At 48.7% G+C, this 20735-nt stretch overlaps 1 protein-coding gene across 2 annotated transcripts in view; it reads left to right on the plus strand.

Annotated features, from left to right (window-relative positions):
- Ksr2 (kinase suppressor of ras 2) overlaps positions 1-20735 on the plus strand; it is a 351718-nt gene that overhangs the window by 224789 nt on the left and 106194 nt on the right. For both annotated transcript variants that reach the window (XM_057764873.1, XM_057764872.1), the window contains exon 6: positions 20032-20101. In XM_057764873.1, coding sequence (XP_057620856.1) covers positions 20032-20101 — 70 coding nt within the window. The remainder of the gene's footprint in view (positions 1-20031; positions 20102-20735) is intronic.

The following is a 20735-nucleotide window of genomic DNA, read 5'->3' on the forward strand; positions in this document are numbered from 1 at the left end:
GGCAAAGCCGTCACTCACATGTCAGTGACCACAGGGATGGGCTCGCTGATTGTGCGTCTGGATGTGCCCTCCTCTTTCAGAAGGGCACCAGCGGCATTCGAAGCCCCGTAGCCCCCTGTCATATCTGTCTGTCAGATATGGAGCCACAGGAACTCTGGCCTCATCTCCTGTCAGTGAGACTGCGGTGGGGGCACCCGCTGCCCATCAAGCCACTTCTCCCTGCGCTGGCTCCTCCCCTGGGAATACTGGCTGGGGTTGGGAGCTCTGGTGCAGGCAGTGCCCAGCGTGGCCCGCACCTGTCTTTGGAGGGTCCTTCCATTGAGGAAAAACGTGGCTCAGGGTCACAGCCTGGGGTCAGGAGGGCATGCTGGCCCACAGGTTCCTCATCTGGAGTGTGTTCTGCTCACCCATTTTCTTGACTGGCTTCCTGGAAAACCCCAGGGATCCTCCTGTGCCTGCCTCTCCAGTGCTGGGTTTACAGCTGTGTGCCACGGCGCCTAGCTAAGTGGGTGCTGGGGATTCCAACTCAGGCCCTCATACTTGCACGGATCTCCCCAGTCCCAATATATCTTCCGTTGTTTAAAAAATATATGTAGATGCAAAGAGAGTGTTCAATCTTCCTTCATCCACATCTCTGTAAAAGTCAGGAAAAGCAATAAACGGGGATCAGCCTTCCTGTTTACCTTTTCTCTCTTCCTTTGTTCCTCTTGTGTGCAGGTCTTGGGATTTCACACAGACTTAGCAATCTATCCCTGCCAGTCAGACCCTGCCCAGGGAAGGCAAGCTGTTCCTGCCAGCTTCTAAGGAGTGCAGTTCAGCTATGACTCCCAAACACAGAATTAGCACATATCCAGCCAAGTGCTCCTGGATGTCTGCCCCCAAGACCTTTGAAACAGGTCTGCAAGCTTATGAATGTTGACAGCGGCTAAGGCAGAAACGGCCAACTCGTTCATCAGTGAATAAAAGCATTCATGGGTTATGTGTGTGTGAAGTGTCTACACATGCAATGGAATATTATTCAGTCCCCCTCCCCAAAAAGTACTTACATGTGTTCCAACATGAATAAATCTCCAAAGCAGGATGTGAAGGGGCTGGAGGGGTGGCCCAGTGCTTAAGAACACTGACCGCTCTTGCAGAGAACCAGGGTTTGATTCCCAGCAATCCACATGTCTGTACACAATCATCTGTAACTCCACCTCTGGGGATGTGATACCATCTCTGGCCTCAGCAGGCATTGGGCATGTATGTGGCACACAGGTGTACATGTGACAGAACACTCATACACACAGAAGAATTAAAAACAATTCATTGCTAATTGAAAGAAGCGAAGCACAAATGTCCCCCTATGTATGAGTCCATTGGAAGGGAGAGTAAGCATAATCAGAGTGTTGACAACCCACGGGATGTTACTGCGGATGGCTGCAGGAAGGGAAGAGTACTAAGTGGGAACCCCTTCTCCAGAAGAGCAAGGAGAATTGTGGGAAATGTACAGAGGCCAGGCTCTTCCTGGAGGTTCAGGGACCTTGTCATCTGTCCTCATCTCTTGGTGCTATGAGGCCCACAACAGTCCTGGACCAACCTCCTTAGCTTGAAGCTGCTCACTCCCGCCTCTCCCTCCAGTTCCTTGACCTCTACTCTCCCTCCCCCACTCGCACGTGGGTCTTGGTCCTTTTTTTTTTTAATTGAGGCCATTCGTTTAAGACCACACAAACCTAGCATGACCTTGTTGTAAAGACCCTGCTTCCAAATACAGTCACATTTAGAGGTTTTAAGTCTGAATTTGCATGGTGGCAGGGGCATGTCCATCCCAGTGGATTAGACCAGTGTGGTGACTCTAGAGGAGTGAGCATGGGAAGGGTATGGTATTATATCCCTGCAGTGTCAGTGACTCGGGAAGCCAAGTTCAAAGCTATCCTGGGCTACAGAGTGAGCTGGAGGCTGCTTCGGGCTACAAGTTTGAGGCCAGCCTGGATTACTTAGCAAGATGGTCTCAAGCTACCTAAGAAAACCTGCCTAGCACGTGGAGCGCCTTGTTCCCTCTCCAGCAACACACACAGATATGTGTGAATTTATCATTCAGTTAGTTAAGGGCACGTGCACAAACTGTCCATTCCTGATCTAGTTCATTTACGGGCTGAGGAGGAGACAGAAAGGTCTGGATTTGGGGGCCTGCCAGATGACTCGGTGGGCAAAGGTGCTCATCACAAAGCCTGAGGACTTGAGTCCAATGCCCAAGACCCACATGATGGAAAGAGAACTGACTCCTGCGAGTTAGCCTCCTACCTCCACAAGTGCACACAGAAGACAACCAAACAAAGGGAATTAAAAAATCCTAAAAATATTAAGGAAGCACCTGCTGGGTGTCTGCCATGACTGCAAGCACACAGTTGCTCCCATGAGGAAACAGGAGTTAGGTGGAGTCCAAAGAGGCTAAGCAAAAAGCTGCCCAAAGTTTATAAAGCTCCCAGTTACAGAACCAGAGTCTTTCTTCTTATGACAGCCCCGGAGGGTTTTTCTGTTCAAATCCTTATACAGTAGATAAGAAAGTCAACAGACTCAGAGAGGTGGAGAGACCCAGCCAGGGGCCTGGGCTGCCATAGTCACCAGGCTCTGTCCCCACCCTGATCAGGTTTCTCCATAGAAAAAGGTGAAAGAAGAAGCAGGTGCAAAAACAGTCTCCGGGACCTGGGCTGGGCTGGCTCTTCTTCATCCAGTCATGAAACCCTCATTTCAGCTTTCCAGAATCAAGGTCCTATTGACAGTGGGCCAAGACGCCTGCGTGCACTCAGAGGCTGGGCTGCCTGCAAGGTGAGAGGCATAGTTCAGTCCCGAGAATGTGTTTTCCTCCTGTTCCACACAGGTGACGGCGATCATAGGGAACAGAGCCATCATTAGGGTGCCCTCCTGCTAACAAGGATGGGGACAGGCAGGTAAAGGCAGAGGGGGTGTGGCCTGGGGCACATTCAGAACCAAACTATAGAAAATCAAGGCAGGTGTCATATGGGGGGGCACTCTGAAAATCCCTTTGATTGCTTTCACGCCCCTCTATCAGACCTGATTCCCTCGTCTCTTCCTTTCCCCAGTCATCAGCCATGTGGCTTTTGAAAACCCAGGGCGATTATACCTTCTGATTTAGTTTGCTGAGTCTGAGCAACCTGGATGCTTTTTCTCCTCTGTAACTGCAATCAGGTGGTTTTTGAGCACCAGCCCTGAGTGCTTCTGCCAGCCCACACCCGTCTTCTGCGATAGCTAAGGTTGCCTGTTTACACCCCCCCCCCCCAGTTACAGGGCTGAGTCGTGACACCTGGGAAAGGTAGTTTCTCTGAGAACTTGGTGGGGGGGACTTTAGGAAGACAGTGAGCCACTTAGCTGGTAAGACCTGAAGCTGCTTGGCCACACTGGGAAGTCCCTTGGGTAACAGACTTGGCATTGTGGTACTCAGGGACCCTGCAGGCAGGAACAAATGCAGGTGGGCTTCTTGTGACATGTCTTTAGTCCCCACTGCCTTCCAGGTGTTTCTCTCCAGTGTAACAACTCTTGCTAAGTGTCAGGTAGCAGATTAACAGCTCCAGTATGGAGGACCTTCTGAGCAGTGTTTTCTACTCTTCCTGTGCAATGGTCCTCAGGTAGGAGACAACTTGGCCACCCAGAGAACCAACAGCAGTGTTTGGGGGTGTTCTTGTTTGCCACAGCTCACAGGGTGGGGCTGCTACTGGCTGCTCGGGATGACAGATCAGCTGTGCAATGTTCTACAGTGCACAGGATGGTGCCACACCAGATTTCACTATTGCCAGGGCAGAGCTGGGCTGTCAACCAGCTCCCAGATCATGATATGGAACTTATTAGTTATGAATTCTCGGCCTTATCTTATGCTTGTCCTACTAGCTCTTATAGCTTAACTTGTTTCTCTTCATCTATGTTTGCCTTGGGCGTTTTACCTTCCTTGGTCTTCTATATACCTTACTTTCACTGTTTCTCATTGCTGTCTGGCGATGTCCCTCTCTTTCTCCCTCACTCGCTCCTATTTATTCTCTCTGTCCATCAGCCCTACCTATCCCTCTCCTGCCTAGCTACTGGCCATTCAGCTCTTTATTAGACCAATTGGGTGCCTTAGGCAGGCAAGATGAAACAGCAACACATCTTTACATAGTTAAACAAATGCAGCATAAACAAATGTAACAACCTTTACACAGTTAAAGTAACATTCCACAGCAGAAACAAATGTAACAACCTTTACACAGTTAAAGTAACATTCCACAGCAGAAACAAATGTAACAACCTTTACACAGTTAAAGTAACATTCCACAGCAGAAACAAAAGTAACACATCAAGAAAGGCAACAGAAACAATGTAAAGATCCCAGAGCTTTTCATGAACTTTGATTGGCTGTCTTGAGTTGTATGCCTCTGTCTGAACCAATCACAATAGTTTAGAAGTCAGAATCCAGAGGCATTTATTACACCTGGCAGGAGAATGCTCAATCTCAGGGCCAATAGGGGCTCAGCCTGCCTCAGCTTCAGATGGGTTCCCAGTGGAGAGTCAGACTGCTGTTTCTAGGAAAGGACTGTGAGCACAAGCCATATCCAAACCCAAAGAGCCCTGTCCCATGGAGGGACATCCCTGGAAAGATCAGGTTGTGCCTCTTTCCAAGGTTGACGTGGCCTCATTTAGATATCTGTATTAGTTACCCCTCTTGTTGCCGTGACTATACTATCTGGCAAAAGCAAGGGAGGAAGGACCTACTTTGGTTTACAGTTTCAGATAGTTTAGCTTCTGATCCTGTGGCCTTATGGACTTGGGCAGGATATCACAGTGGTGGAAGCATGAGAAGGAGCTGGTCACATCACAGTCCGCTAGGCTGCAGAGGGTGACAGGAAGTAGCAAGGGATAAGATACCGCAATGACCTTCCCCTAGTCCTTTAGGCCAGTTTGACACACTAAAGTTTCCATGGCCTCCCAAAACAGTGGCACTGGGTAGGACCAAAAGCTGTGGGTCTGTGGATTATAATTCATGTTCAGCCCACAGCAGTCTGCCCTTGTGTTGACCTGAAGGTGAAAGTTCCTCTCGGGGCACCCAGACAGATTTCTAAACACCCGCTCTGGTCATGTGGGGCTGCACAACTCTGCACGGTGGGCACTGTTGTGTCCATTCGTAAGATGTTGATCAGTGTTCCCTGGTCTCTACCCACCATCACCTTTCCCTTTGGAGTTGTGACAACCTAAAAACTGTCTCTGTAGAGTGGTGACTGTCCCTGAGGGTCACATTCAAGAATGAGAAAAACCACCGGTGCTGTGCTTACCTTCTTACCTCTTAGGGTGAATGAGTTTGCTCTAGCAGGGCCAGCTTCCTTTTTTGTCTCTGGGTGTTTGGGGACTGGGGCTCCACCTCACTGTGCTAGTGATGTCTTTTGATGTTGAACACACCCTGTGGGAGCAGACTTCCAGCCCCAGTGACCTCAGTTGCAGAGCCTGTCACGGCACCGTCCTTTCCACAGACATCCCAGCCGCCTCTTAGAGACGCTTAAGAAAGACACAGTTTGGAGTAAGAACACCCGACTTGACCTTGAAATGTGATCCATCTGTAAAATGTCTCTACTGCAGCCACAAAATATAGACGGCATGACACCTCTTTGCTCAGTGCTTTGAGTCTCAGGCCAAGGGGAACATTGATTGCCTGAGGCTCAGACCTGGTGGTGCCTAGTTGGGGGTCTCTGCTAGCTTGGTTCCTCTGCCCTATCCCCATGGAGCCCACTAAGGCAGTAAATTCCATGGAATGGACCTGTGCAGGGAACATCTCTGCAGCCCTTTTGTCCCACGGACTATTAACTTCCACCAAACATTAAGTTGAAGGTGGCTGCATAATTTAAGACGCTGCATTTCTACTGGAGAGAATTTTCAGCTCAGACAACTCCAAATGGGTCTGATTTAAGTTCTATAAACTCGGTTCAAGGCAATAAATGTGTGAGTAATTGATGATGTAGCATGTGGGGTACTCGGGTCCCATCCATCACTCTGGGAGAGCCAGGGCTATGGGCACGCTCCGAGGACAGGCTAATAGGAGGAGGATGAATGGCTGGAGACTCAGGCAGCTTTGTCCTCCCCATAACTCATGGATGCATCCCTCAGTCATGATCTCCCTCCCCAAGAGCCTCGTCCTGTGACTTGTCACCTCCAGCCAGAGAGAGGGGCTCTTCAGGAGAGCTGGTAATAGATACCTCTGTGGCAGCTGTTTTTTTTTTAATTGCGCCTACTTTGTGCTGGTCACTTGCTTCGTAGTACCGTGTCCAGCCCATAGGGACACTGTGAGATGGTTCCCCTTCCCTGTGTTTTATAGAGGAAGAGGTCCATAAAGGGGAAGACCTCAGATGACAGGGTCAGACAACACAGAACCAGCTTTTATGCCTTGCTCCGTGCTGCAAACCAAACCCACACAGCCTCTGAGGACAAAGAGGGGCTCTGTGCTCTTGGTGGTGGGGGGGACTTTTGATCATTGCCGAGTCTAAACACCCCATCTGACTTGCACATCCTTGCCTGGGGTTCTGGGTCTCTCTCTTCCTGCCACGCCCCAACCTGCCACTTCTGTGACCACCATTGCTGCTAGCTCGATTTCAGCGTGCAACCATTTACAATTGGAATTGATGGGAACCCAAGGCTGACTGCTTTTATCTCCTCATAGGGACATTGGAGATGATGGCCACTCGGGCTTCTGTCTGTCACCTCTTGTTTCATCCTCATTTAAGCCTGAGCTAGGCAGAGCAAGCCAGCATCTTCCCATTTATCATCATCTGTCTGCAGGTGGAGGACACAGTTGGGAGGTGGCTGTGTGCCACCAGCCCTGCCCTCTACTTCCTCAGGATGCCTCTCTCCTCCTGCTTCTCTCCCAAGAGAATGCGCAAGCAGGGGCTGCTGGTGCTCACCCCTGCCATGGGTCTCTTCTCCTTCTAGAAGATCTAATCAGACAATAGAGCAGAGTATCCAGCCATGGAACTGCGCCACTAGGGATGTTCAGATTCATGTCAGGGTCAGAATGTCATTGTCCTCCAGTGAGCCCCAAATGTCAGTTTTCCCATCACAAGGGGCATCATTCGTTCATTCATTCATTTGTTCATCTCATATGTAAATAAGAAGATGTTGTCATGGGCCCATCGTGGCCATGCTTGTTTATTGTGGATGCGGGGCATGGCGAATGCTGCAAACTTCACTGTTAGAAGCCTTCACCAGGCCGGGCGATGGTGGCGCACGCCTTTAATCCCAGCACTCGGGAGGCAGAGGTAAGCAGATCTCTGTGAGTTCGAGACCAGCCTGGTCTACAGAGCTAGTTCCAGGACAGGCACCAAAGCTACAGAGAAACACTGTCTTGAAAAAGAAGCCTTCACCAGGCAAACCAATGCAGCCCACTCAGACTGGCAACCCACAGAGAGGTCAGCATGTTAGGACTGCTAGTGCTAAGGCTTCAATCTGAAATGTCCCCCACCGTGATGACACTGCATAGGGACACTATGGAGCCATGTGGAAGTGGGGCCTCACTGCGGGAAGTATGCCTGTGGATCAGGATGCAAAGCTCTTGGCTACTGCCGCAGTGCCCTGCCTGCCTGTGTGCAACCACAGTCCCTGCTGCAATAATGGACTAAGCCTCTGGAACTGTAAGCAACCCTCCAGTTAAATGTTTTCCTGTCCAAGAGTTGGCATGGTCGTGGTGTCTCTTCATAGCAATAGAAACCCTAACTGAGACAGTAAGTAAAGGGGTGTAATTTTTAAAAAGTTTTAAAGCCAGATGTGGTGATGAAGATTTGGAATCCTAGCACTACAGAGGAAGAGACAGGTGGCTCTCTGGGGCTTACTGGCCAGCCAGTCTAGCTTACTGGATAAAATAACAAGCCAAGGAGAGACCCTGTCCAAAAAAACAAACCAGCAAACAACAGGTGGATGGCATCTGAGAAATGACAGCCTAAGATGTCCTCAGGCTTCTGGATGCACATGCACATGTGTGCATGCTTGTTCCACACATCTGCACGCGCGTGCGCACACACACACCTGTGCCATCATACACACACACATCAGCTTCACGCCTTGATGAGAACTTCCTCAGGAAATGCCGGGCAAAGGCTAAGATAGTAGCAATGACAGCCCTCACTTAGTTGTGCCACACACCTGGGGGGGGGCTGCCTATTTTCCCAGCCATTGAAGTACCCACCCACTGTAATGGAGGTCTTTGGGATAACAACCTTGAATCGGCTTAGATTCTAAGGTTACACAAACCATTGCCACCTGCAATTGCAACTTCAGCAAGACCCCGCCCCCAGGGTCCTAGGTGAGTGGTCTCTCCCCAGCCCATGAATTCCCTGCGGACAATTGATCCCACAAGCACTTCCCCAAAACAGAGAGAGGCAGGGCTATTGCCCTCAGGATCTTTCTAGATTTCTGGATGTCAATATTGGACTTGGGTTTTGGTTGTAACTGTGTCATCTCGTTACAGTGACTAAGTCTGACATCTCAGCATGCCCCACTCTTTTCAAAGTGTAGCAGGAAAAACACGAGGAGAAGAGAGTGGATAAAAGGCAGGCTTCCAAACATGCTTGTCTTCAGATCCCCCGGGAAGACAGAGTTCCCTCTACACCCTCCCATCCTTAGAGCAGCCCCTCGTGGCCTCACATTACTCATGGCTCTCATTGGCTTCTGGCCACCACTGTCCCCAGCCTCAAACCACCTCTGTCATCTCCCCATCTGACCGTTTACATCTTAGATTCTTCATCCATTATTTCCACAGTGGAGTGGCGCCTTCTCTGTCCAAAGTTTGATTTGTGGCAAATTAAGCAGGGGACACTTACCTGTCATGGTTCAGAGGCCAGGTGGCAGCAGCCATTCTTCAAGGGAGAGGATATCAGGATAAATATGGTCACACCTTCCTGCTTGATCCCAAAGGTGCCTCTCAATCGCTCCATCTTGTTTTCATTATTTTTAATCTATTTTTTTTAAAAAAAAATTTGTATGTGAGTACTCTTTTTACGTCATTCCAACCCCCTGCCCTGACCAGTTTTTCATGTGTCCCCTCAAATTCACGACTTCTTTAATTATCATCATGTGTGTCTCTCTGTGTGTGTGTGCATGTGTGTGTATATACAACCTACCACATCCATTTAATGTTGTTGTGCATATATACATGTGTTTAGGGGTGACCATTTAGAACTGGGTAATCTGGGGAGCTCACCCCTAGAAAAAAACAATTTTCCCTTCTCCACAGTCATTGATTTCCTATACTTATTCATCTGGGGGCTACTTAGGAGAGATTCCCCCCTCCACAGCCCGTCAGCTGGTGGTGTCACTGTGTAGATCTTGTTTAGGTGATCATGTTATTAGGATCACATGGGGGCAGCTGCCCTGTCTTACCTAGAAGACACAATCTCCCGGCAGGGGTCTGGTCCTCTGGCTCTTACAATCTTTTGGTCCCCTCTTCTCTGATGTGCCCTGAGTTTTAGGTGCAGGGGTGGGTGGTAGACTCTGGTTGGGGGTTGGGGACCCCGTGGTAAGTTGTCTCTGTGTTTCCACCAGTTATGAGACTTCTGCAGAGGTCTCCATTTGCTGCAAGAGGAAGCTCTTCTTAGGTGCGGGCCGAGGGTTGGGTTTATCTGTGAGAATAAAGAGAAGTTCTTAGACTTTATTTAGCAACTTTTGGGGTTCAGGAAAGTGGTGTGGTAGATTCTCTCTAGTTCCCATGACGTTAAAAAGCACTGGGGTCAAGTGGAGGGGTGAAAGGGACCCTCCTGTGAGCACTGGGGTCGAGGGCAGGGGTGAAACAGCTTGGATAGGGACCCTCCATGGTGTCTTCTTGCCACGCCCCCTTCGCTTTCCTGATTCTCCCTCCCACACACAGCCCTCCCCCATCTTTCGCCTACCATTTTCTCAGTGGGCTCCCCTCCCTTCCTCACCTGTCTTTCCAGGGTAGTTTTCCACCTGGATTCACTCCCTGGAGGCATCTCCTTCATCCTCTTTCTCCGTAACCATCCACCCGCCTCTGCTGGCTCACATATCCTCAAGGTCTTTTCTCTGCTTTGATAAAGTAACAACTAGAAAAATCTCATTAATGAAGCCAGACAGCAGCAGTGGGAGTTAATTTCCCTGTTTCTCTGCTCCATGAGTTGACATGATTTCAGCAGTGACCCTTCATCAGAGGCAGTGTTGTCTCATCGAGTATTCTACCAGCAGACAGCAGGGGATCGGAAGAACACAAGCTGAGTTGGGCATGGTGGTGCAGGCCTGTAATCCTGGCACTCAGCAGGTGGAGGCGGGGGGGGGGGTCAGCAGTTCAAGTACATCCTCAGTTACATGAGATTCTGTCTCAGAAAGAAAAAAAAAGTAAAGAAAGAAGAGGGGAAGGAAAGAGGGGAGAAGAAAGAAAACTGGAGAGAGACCCAAGCTAGGGTTAGCATCTGTGCTTGTGTGAGATATGCACGCACATGTTCGTGTGCGTGCATATACATTTGTACTCATGTGCAGGCCAGAGATTAGTTTTGTATCTTCCTCAGTCATGCTCCACCTTAGTTTTTGAGACAGGGTCTCTCACTGTAGATGGAAGTTTCTGTCCCACCAGATCCCACAGTCATTCAGTCCCAAAGAAACACGCAGAGGCTTATATTAATTATAAACTGTTTGACCTATTAGCTCAGGTTTATTATTAATTAACACTTACAACTTAAATTAACCCGTAATTCTTACATGTGTTTAGCCATGTGGCTTGGTACCTTTTCTCAGTAAGCCGTTCTCATCTTGCTTCCTCTGCTTCTGGCTGGTGACTGCATCTCTGCCTTTCTTTTTCCCAGAATTCTCCCAGTCTGGTTGCCCCGCCTATACTTCCTGCTTTGTTATTGGCAATTAGAATTTTATTAAACCAATATGTGTGACAAATCTTCACAGTGTACAAGAGCATGATCCCACAGCATCTCACTAAACTTGGAGCTTGCCTATTTGGCTAGGCTGGCTGACCAGTGAGCCTTGGGGATCCTCTCGTCTCTGCCTCCCAACCCCAGTGCTACAATTGCATTACAGTACATACCAGTGTACCCGGATTTTTCTAACTCAGGTCCTCATGCTTGTGCAGAAAGCACTTTAGTAACTAAGCCAATGTTTCAGGTCCTGGGGTTAGCATTTTGGCTAAGACTATTTTTGCTTGTTTGTTTGTTTGTTTGTTTGTTTCTCTCTAGCTTTGGAGCCTGTCCTGGAACTAGCTCTTGTAGACCAGGCTGGCCTCGAACTCACAGAGATCCGCCTGCCTCTGCCTCCCAAGTGCTGGAATTAAAGGCGTGCGCCACCATCACCTCGCTTGGCTAAGATTCTTGTGAGTCTCCCCATGCTCAGTCACGGGTAGGTTAAGCAGAGGACACCAAGGACTCATGTATATTTTGGCTTGGTCATTGGTCAAAGATTATTGGTCACTATCACTAGGTCATTGGTCACTAGCAAATAGTCTAAGTGGGTCTTGAACTGAGATCTAGTGACTCCAAGGTCGGAGTGGGGTGGGGAAGGAAGGAGTCTAGTCGGCTAAGGAAATGAGTTTCTCAGGAATTGGTGGACTTTTTCTGTGAGAGTCCAGTTGATGGCTATTTTTGGCTTTGTGAGTTATATTGTCTCCGTCATCGCCTCTCAATTTTGTTGCAAGGCAAGCGGACAGCCACAAACAACACGTCAGTGTCTGAGCGTGGCTATGTGCCAATCAAAGTGTATTTACAGAACCCGACAACAGGCTTCATTAGACTCAGGGGTCAAGCGTACCAACCTCTGCCCTAAATCACAGTCAGCAGAGAGCTTTGCCGTGTTCTGCCTGGCCTGTGAATTCTAGACGAAGAATAACAGTGTTGATGACCAGGCCAGTAACAACAATGCGTCAGGCATTGTGCGGAGAGACTTCTAATTACAACCCCTCCGTCCCTCTAATGGCCCCGTAAGGAAAATCTATGATTCCCTTTTATGTAAGAGACCAAACTGAGATTCAGGGAAGCAAGGGCTTCCTGTTTATCAGTGACAGAGCTGATGTCGGCCACACATCTGCCGACTGGAAAATTCCCTGTTCTTCCTCCCACACTGCACTGGGTGACTCAATGCCTTGTTAGGGCTCTTCACTTAGAAATAGCGAGTGTTTTTTTTGTCTCCTTAGGAGTCTCATGTTAGCGGTCAGTTATCCATCTTAAGCCACACACATGTAGCCATTGGCTTGACCTCAGCGCTTTCATTTAAGTATTGTTGGAGTTCGGGTATGCAATGACCTCTACAAGTTTGTATGATTGAATTGTCCATCGTCAACAGGTGGAGCTGTCTAGGAATACAGTACAGCCTTTAAGAGGGTTGGCCTGCCTGGAGGAAATAGGTCTCTGGGGAAGCAGGTGTTGGTATTGATAGCCCTGTAGTGATGAGGGAAGCAGGCCTGCTTTTCGTCCCGCCCGGCTCCCACACAGCTAGCTTTATACCCGAAATAACAACACACAAACAGTATTCTTTTAAACACTGCCTGGCCCATTAGTTCTAGCCTCTTATTGGCTAATTCTCACATCTTGATTAACCCATTTCTAATAATCTGTGTAGCACCACGAGGTGGTGGCTTACCAGGAAAGATTCAGCATGTCTGACCTGGCGGCTGACTTCATTGCGTCCGACCTCACTGCCTTCTTCCTCCCAGAATTCTGGTCTGATTACTCCGCCTACCTAATTTTCTGTTCTATCAAAGGGCCAAGGCAGTCTCTTTATTAACCAATGAAAATAACACATAGACAGATGACCCTCCTCCATCATAGTGCAACTTCACTTCTGGTCCTGACTCTGGCTCTTGGTCCTCCTGGATGTGAACAAGCCTCACCAGTTGACTGACAGCCCCCACATGAGGGGATCCAGCATCAACTCCTGTGTTGCTTCTTGTGTGTGATTTGGTCATGACAATGAGACAATTAACTAATAACCCCTCTCCCTATACAGGTAGCATCACTGTTGTCCCTTACTTGGCCTCAGTGCCCCAGGAGCCCCCAATCCCAATCCTTGTAAGCAGTTCCATCCTATGGACCACTGGCATGTCATCTAAGCATCACCGTCGACCCCTTATGCCCCAGCTTTCCCTCGTAGCACGACCTTGAAGTCAGTCTCACTCCTGTGGCAGTGACAAGACCCAGATGCAAGCAACTTAAGAAGAAAAGCGTTTCCTGTGGCTCACAGTTTGAGGCGACAGTGCATCGTGGTGGGGAGGTGACAGGCGTGTGAGGTGGCTTTCGCAGCGGAGAAGCACAGAGAGACAACGCTGGTGCTCAGCCCACTTTCCCCTTCCTCCCTTTTTATTCAGTTTGGAATCACAGCCCATGGGATGGCGCTCCCACATCCAGGGGAGGTCTTCCCTCCATAGCTAAACCTCTATGGAAGGACTGACATGGGAACGTCCTGTGAGTGATCCCAAACCCAGTCAAATTGGCTGGAGTCTTTTAAAAATTATGATGTGTGTGTGTGTGTGTGTGTGTGTGTGTGTTTCTTTCCTACCTTGTAGAGATTAAACTCAGGTTCTTAGGTTTGATGGCAAACATCTTTGCCTGCTCAGCCAACTCCCTACTTCTCTTATTACATTTCAGTTTGAGTGTTGGGGGTTGGTACTCTTGCCATGGCACGTATGTAGCAGTCAGAGGAGAACCTGTGGGAGTCTCTTCTCTCCTTCTGCCATGTGGGACAGTGTTCAGTTCAGTTGGTCAGACTTGGGGGCACCTTTACCCAGCAAGCCGAGCCATCCATCAGCCTGGCAGTGAAGTTCAGTTATCCCATCCCCTTCATCACTGTGCTAGCTGGTGCTGTGTGGCCCCACATGAAGTTGTCAAGAGACTCCCATGATGATGTTTGAAGCTTGGGAAGTGGGCTATGTTAGTCTTGGGAGAAAGCTACGTCGAAGTCTGTGAATAAACTCCACTCAGCTCCAAAGCATGGCGGAGCTGTAACCTTTGGAGACAGCACATAATTAAAATGCTTTGAGATCTGATATACATTATATTTGGATTGGATATTAAAGCTAATAGAGTTCTTGCTCGCTGTGTGGATGGCACGGCCAGCTTTAGTCAAGCCTTGCTGAGCACCCTGGATAAATCAGTGGGACTTGGGCTGGCACCTAGCCTGTGGCCTCAAAAGGGAAGTTTAGTGCTTTAAGTTTTATGAGTTGCAGATGTCTTTGGACTCAAAGAATTTTCTAGTCCATTTGAATGTGGCTAAGTTGCCCACTCAATCCATCTCGTCTGTGAAATGGAAGCTTAAGGATAGTTTGAAATTTCTGTTTCGTTTATGATTTTTCCAAATCGGCTCTCTGGCTCTTGACTGTCTGAGCTCAGACCTCACCATCCCCACCTGAAATGCAACCATGGGATTAAATGGAATTCTCAATTGAAACCACACATATAGTTGGTGCTCAGTAAATGCTGGCTGTTCATATTAATATGTGCTTGGGTCTTTTTCTCCATGGAAATATGGTTAGGGATTAGGAATGCTTCATCACTGTGGGGCTTTTAGAGACGTCCATGAACTCTAGTAAGGCGCGGTGCTTAAAATGATTGTCACATTTGCCTCGGAAGGGGACACAGTGATAGATGAGGACCAAGGATTAAGATTTATAGGAACTGACTTCAGCAGTCTGCTCAGCCGTAGGAGTCTGGACAAGCCGGCTGTGCTTTGGAAACTGTAGACACAGCTTCCCAGAGGTTTGCTTTGTTCCCAGGATGGGGGTGCTGTCTAGGAAAGATGTGGGTTTCCCTGGCACAAGTCATAGGGTCAATAGGAGCAGTGCAGAAGGTCATAGGGTCAATAGAAGCATTGCAGAAGGTCATAGCGCAGCCCCCATTTCTTTCTGTGGCCTGGTCAGCCACAAGGGAAGGCAGCTTTCTCTGCCATGATAGACTGAGACCCTCGGAAACTGGGAGGTAGGAACAAAATCTTTCCTCTCTGAGTCTTCCTGTCTTCCACGACTCTGCCACAGTCATGTCGAAGGGGCATCTACGGGCTGAGGGAGGCCTGCTGTCATCTGCGTCATCACTGCGGTGGGGTCTCGGTCCCACCCAGTGCTCACCCACATGGCTATTCTCTGGCCAGCTTGCTCTGAGACTATCCTGTTCTCACCTCAGTAAGCTGGAATTCCAGGCGGGATCTACTCCCTGTGGCCACCAGGGAGTGTTTCCAGAGTCAGGCACAGCCTGCTACTTACTACTCTAGTGCTGGAGCCCGATTTCCCATTGCCTTAAAATCCCAAAGTCTGAACTGTTTCGTTTTCCAAAAGGGCTCTTTTGTTCAGTTGTTTGCTTTCTGTTTTCCCAAGAGAATCTTTTTTTCTTTTTAAAAAGATTTATTTATTTATTTATTTATTTATTTATTTATTTATTGTGTATACAGTGGTCTGCCTGCATCTGTGCCTGCACACCAGAAGAAGATATCAGATCTCATTACAGGTGGTTGTGAGCCACCATGTGGTTGCTGGGAATTGAACTCAGGACCTCTGGAAGGGCAATCAATGCTCTTAACCTTTGAGCCATCTCTCCAGCCCCTCCCAAGAGACTCTTAAGCATAGAAAACTTGGCTATGCTGTTTGTTATAGCCCTGATTCTTGAAGTCAGACCTGATTCAAGACAGGAGCTGTGTGAGCTTTGTACCATTCTGTAACAAGCCAGCACAAATCCAGCAGTTTGCAAACCATGTGTGGGTATTAACCTTCTAGCTCAGAAAGTCAGAGTCTGAAATGAGTCTCACTCCTTAGCCCAGGCTGGCCCTGAGCTCACTCCTTAGTTCAGGCTGGCCGTAAACTCACTCCTTAGCCCAGGCTGGCCTTGAGCTCACTCATTAACCCAGGCTGGCCCTAAGTTCACTCTTTAGCCCAGGCTGGCCTTGGGCTCACTCCTTAGCTCAGGCTAGCCTTGAGTTCATTCTAAACCCACTCCTTAGCCCAGGTTGGCTGTGACCTCACCTTCCCTGGTAGCTAGTGGATACCACCACACCCAGCTCATTATTTTTCTCATTTCTAATTTTCTTCTTCTTTCTCTCTTTATTCCCCTCTCCCTCGGCTTCCTCACCTTCCAGCTTTGTCTGATATCTTCACATACCTCTCATGTCTCCCCCTACACATCTGATTTCAGATTCTTCAGCTCAGAGCCTGAGGTTTTATAACAAACTTATCAATCATGCAGGCCAGACATGGCAGCGCCTGCCTGTAATCCCAGCACTGGGGAGGTAGAAGTAGGTGAATTATGAATTCAAGGTCAGCAAGTTTGAAGCCAGCCTGGGCTACCTGAGACCATCTCAAAAACCTGACCAAGTCAAGGCAAACCAAACATTTATAAAAATCGGGCACTTTATTAACATCAGCCCCCATGAGGCCCTTCTGTTTGACTCTTAGACTTCCAAGTTGGCCTCAAAGACTATGGCTCCTGGGTGGTACCCCTCATTTCATTTGGGGGGTGTTTCTGAAAGAGTTTCTACACCCTGACCTAGGAACAAGGGCAGTCTTCCTCTCAGTGCTGTCTCTTTCCAAGTGCTGGCAATGGAAATATCTCGAAAGAGGCAGCAATTTTTCTTCCCCTGAGATGAAGGCAGCCGTGCTGTGCAAGACTCTGCCTTGTTATCAGACAATCAGAGTGGGAAAGAGCCTGCCATGCGGCTACGGAGACATCTTAATAGACACTTTGGTTGTTACGCAGAAGTTTCTAGATCGGTTTAATTGCTGTAAATGTTATTTGCCTTCCCTGTTATGATAAGGCCTCGAGTCTCTGGTATCTTCCCCCCTCTTCCCTTTCAACAGTTTCCCTTTGCTCCGAGGCCGAGGCTCGCCTTGGTAAATTTAATGAAACCCAAACAAAGGAAGCAGAGAGACTCTTGGAGTTTGCGTCTCACGCCCACAGAAGAAGCAGAGCCTGGGGAGCAATGGCTCCAGACTAATGAGGCTTTGCAGCTTAATGCATCTGACAGGACGTACCCCTCGAGCCGCGCCTGGAACGTGAAAGCCAGCCCCGGAGCGTAATTGCCTCTGCCCTGAGCAAAGGGGCCGGATAGGGACTAAGTACGACACAGAGCTAATGGGAGATGCTCATAGCCCGAGATGACGCAGCCTGGGGCCATCATCTGAGATACTTTATTTTTAGGGGACGGGCATTTATAGAAACTTCCAGATCAGGAGCCTCAACCTAAATGCAACTGATTCTTGGGATGCTTTAACTTGTTGAGGGTATGAGGAGAACTCTCACCTATGTATTAAGGGATGCTAAACAGAGCCTCTGGCTTCACCTCACTAGCTGCCAGTAGCAAACTCCCAAACGCAGTGTGACACCCCAGAATGTCTTCAGAAATCTCCAAATCCCCCCAAAGGTTGCCTGGGAGCTGAGGATGTGAACGCAGGGCCTCACGCTTGCGCAGCTGGCACCCACAGAGCAGCTCCCAGTCCCTTTAGGGAGTCACATTCACATTTGCTCCTGAAGGTTCCTGACTGTGTGACCTTGGCCGGGTCAGTGCGCCCATCCTGAGCTCCCTTGCCTTCCTTTATACAAAGGGCATAGCTATGGCACTGGATGCAAGGAGGCAGAGGTTCTGGTTATTAAGTATACAGAGGATCTCGGCACATACTAACTGTCCAATAAACTGTTTCTGTTGTAAGAATCTTGGCTTCACCAAACATGTGTTAAGAGCATACTCAGTCACGGGCACTATGCTCTGAGGTGAGTGCAAAGGTGAAGATTTGATTATTGCTTTTGTGGAGGAGGTCAATCCACACAAGATGTGTAAGGGCTGCATCCTTCCTCGCTCATGGCAGACATTACTAATTAATCTCAAGATTTGTGAGCAGTACCTCCTTCCTCAGGTATGGCAGGTGTTAGCAATCAATCTCGCTACTCTTGCTCTCAGTCCTCAACTCAGCTCTATTCAGGCATTATTAATGGCCCGTGAGTGGACTCTCCTTCAGTACGTCCTGTTTTGTAGATCGCTCACAGGAGGTTGACCTTCCTTTCCTGTCCAGCCTTTCAGAGTTAATGGGTAATGTCTTTTCCCCCATGTCAGTCTGAAAGAGGGGTTGACATAGAGAATATTTTTAAAGAGCACTATCTTCCTTTTTTATCTTCCTCAGAAACTGGACAAAGTAGTAAAACAGGCTTTGTTAAACATTCTGCAGGCTGTGGGGCTTATGGCTCTATCAGGCCACCTCCTCGGTTTTCTTCAGCATTTGGGGCTTGGGAAATCATCAGCTCTTGAAAAAGAAAGGGAAGGAAGGAAGGAAGGAAGGAAGGAAGGAAGGAAGGAAGGAAGGAAGGAAGGAAGGGAGAGGGAGAGAGAAAGAAAGAAAGAAAGAAAGAGAGAGAGAGAGAGAGAGAGAGAGAGAGAGAGAGAAAGAAAGAAAGAAAGAAAGAAAGAAAGAAAGAAAGAAAGAGGTTCCAGCCTTGCAAGGGTGGCACAGAGGTTTCTGGAAACAGCTTTTAGATCACCGTGACCATCACCAGAGAGAAGAGAGAGCCCACTGGGGTTAAATGCTCCCGATGTGTTCCGACATGCCCAGCTCTCCCAACGAGAGCGACACTCCATGACAATGCCTGTAAAAAATGAGGCACACGTCTGCAACCCTGCAGCCCCCGGCAGGCTCCATCCATCTGGCTGAGAAGTGGGCACTGGCGTGGGCTTGGCCGATTGCCTTTCTCTTGGACTGTCCAAGGCAGCACTAGCTCACGCCGCAGCTGTTGGTTTATGTCTGCTGCCTGCAAGGTCTCCCAGGAGGCTGCTGGGGGGGCAGGCAATGGGGGTGGCATGGGGCTTATGCGCAAGGTCTTGGAGGACCTAGAACTTGGTCCTTTGTGACTATATGGTTTGCTTATATTCGATCCAAAGTGTGAAAAGAAAATAAAGAAAGGGAAGAAAGGACAGGAACAGGCACTCAGTCTAAAGTCTACGTGCCTTATTTCTTTCTCATTCTTGTTTGTCCACCATCTGTCCATCCGTCCATCCATCCACCCACCCACCCACCAAGCATTTCCCATGCATACCATGTAGCCACCCACCTCTCCTCCGTCACATGCTCTCTTTCACCCATCTACCCACTTACCTGCCCATCCATCATCCCATTCAGCCAGTCATCCATCCGCCATCCATCCAGATAGTCATACGTCATCCTTGCACTCACGTGCTCACTCACTCACCCACTTGTTCTAGTATGAGTTGGGATTGCACACAGCAGGATGGGCTGAAAGTTGTCTGCAGTATCCGAAGGGTTTTCCACATAGAGTCTGCTCAGCTTTGCTTTTTTTTTTCATGTGTTTGTTATATGCAGATCAGACCAGCCTCATGCACGGGAGGCACTTAGCCTACACCAGGCATATGCTAAGAACCATTAAGCCGAGGTCATGCTTGGCTGTATTCTTTCCACAGTGCCCACCTCTCTCTCTCTCTCTCTCTCTCTCTCTCTCTCTCTCTCTCTCTCTCTCTCTCTCTTCTATTTTTAGATTACAAAATGTAACTTTTAATTACTCAATGGTGTATGCATGTGGGCACATGTGTGGTCAGAAGCCAACTGGTAGGAGTCAGTTCTCTTCCGCCACCCTGTGGGAGGGACCCAGGCGCCGAACTCGGAGCTTCCGCTTGGCAGCAAGACCCTTTATCCATCCACCTCACCAAATCACACATGCAGCTTCTTTCTTCATTTATTCTTTCCTTTTATTCTTTTTTATTCTTTTATTCTTTTTTATTCTTTTTTATTTTTTGAGACAGATTGTTACTATGCAGCTCTGGATGACCTTGAACTCATAACCCTCCTGCCTCAGCCTGAATGACTGGTGTGCTTCCCACACCTGACCTCAGCTGACATATTTGAAAGCATCTGCTGCCTGCCCTACCTGGGAAGCCTCCTGTTAGTCGAGCCCATGACTTAAACTGGGGCTCCACCTGGCACGGCCAAAGCAACCAACACCCTGCCTGAGGCCAGTTGGTGGGTCTTCTTTTGGTTTCCAGGGACCAGGCAGAGGTGGCTCAGCTCTTGACCCTTCCTGTCTGTTCTTCTCTCCACAGACACACTGTCTGTACCACGGTGGTCACCGCAGATCCCACGCAGAGACCTTGGCAACTCCATTAAGCACAGGTAGGTAGACTGTGCCTGTGTGTGTCGGTGGTGGTGCTGGAGCCGGTGGGCTCCGGTAATGTATCCATCCTCAGCTTCCACACCACCACACCCTTCTGTCTTTTGTTGGACCGAGGTGTCTGCACCATAGCCTTGCCCTTAGCAAATCTACACAAGACGGTTAAAAACAGAGACCTTATGCTCACTCTGACCTGTGTTCCAGTCCCTTCTGATAAAGCTTGGTAGCTATGAGAAATTGCGTACCCCCTTTGGACTCCATTTTTATTTATTTATTTATTTATTTGTTTGTTTGTTTGTTTGTTTGTTTATTTATTTTTATCTTTTTTGGGTTTTTTGAGACAGGGTTTCTTTGTGGTTTTTTGGAGCCTGTCCTGGAACTAGCTCTTGTAGACCAGGCTGATCTCGAACTCACAGAGATCCACCTGCCTCTGCCTCCCGAGTGCTGGGATTAAAGGCGTGTGCCACCACCGCCCGGCCTGGACTCCATTTTTTAAAATGTTTTTATTATCAAAAATTACAAAATATATAATGAGAGAAATGAGGGAAGCCCCTGGGATAATATAATCAAGACCTTTAAAGAAATAACATTAAACTGTCTTTCATGAAACAAGCCCAGCAGGCCAGAGAGTGTGAC

Source organism: Chionomys nivalis, chromosome 3 (assembly GCF_950005125.1).
Source record: "Chionomys nivalis chromosome 3, mChiNiv1.1, whole genome shotgun sequence".
In the NCBI taxonomy this organism is placed as follows: Eukaryota; Metazoa; Chordata; class Mammalia; order Rodentia; family Cricetidae; genus Chionomys; species Chionomys nivalis.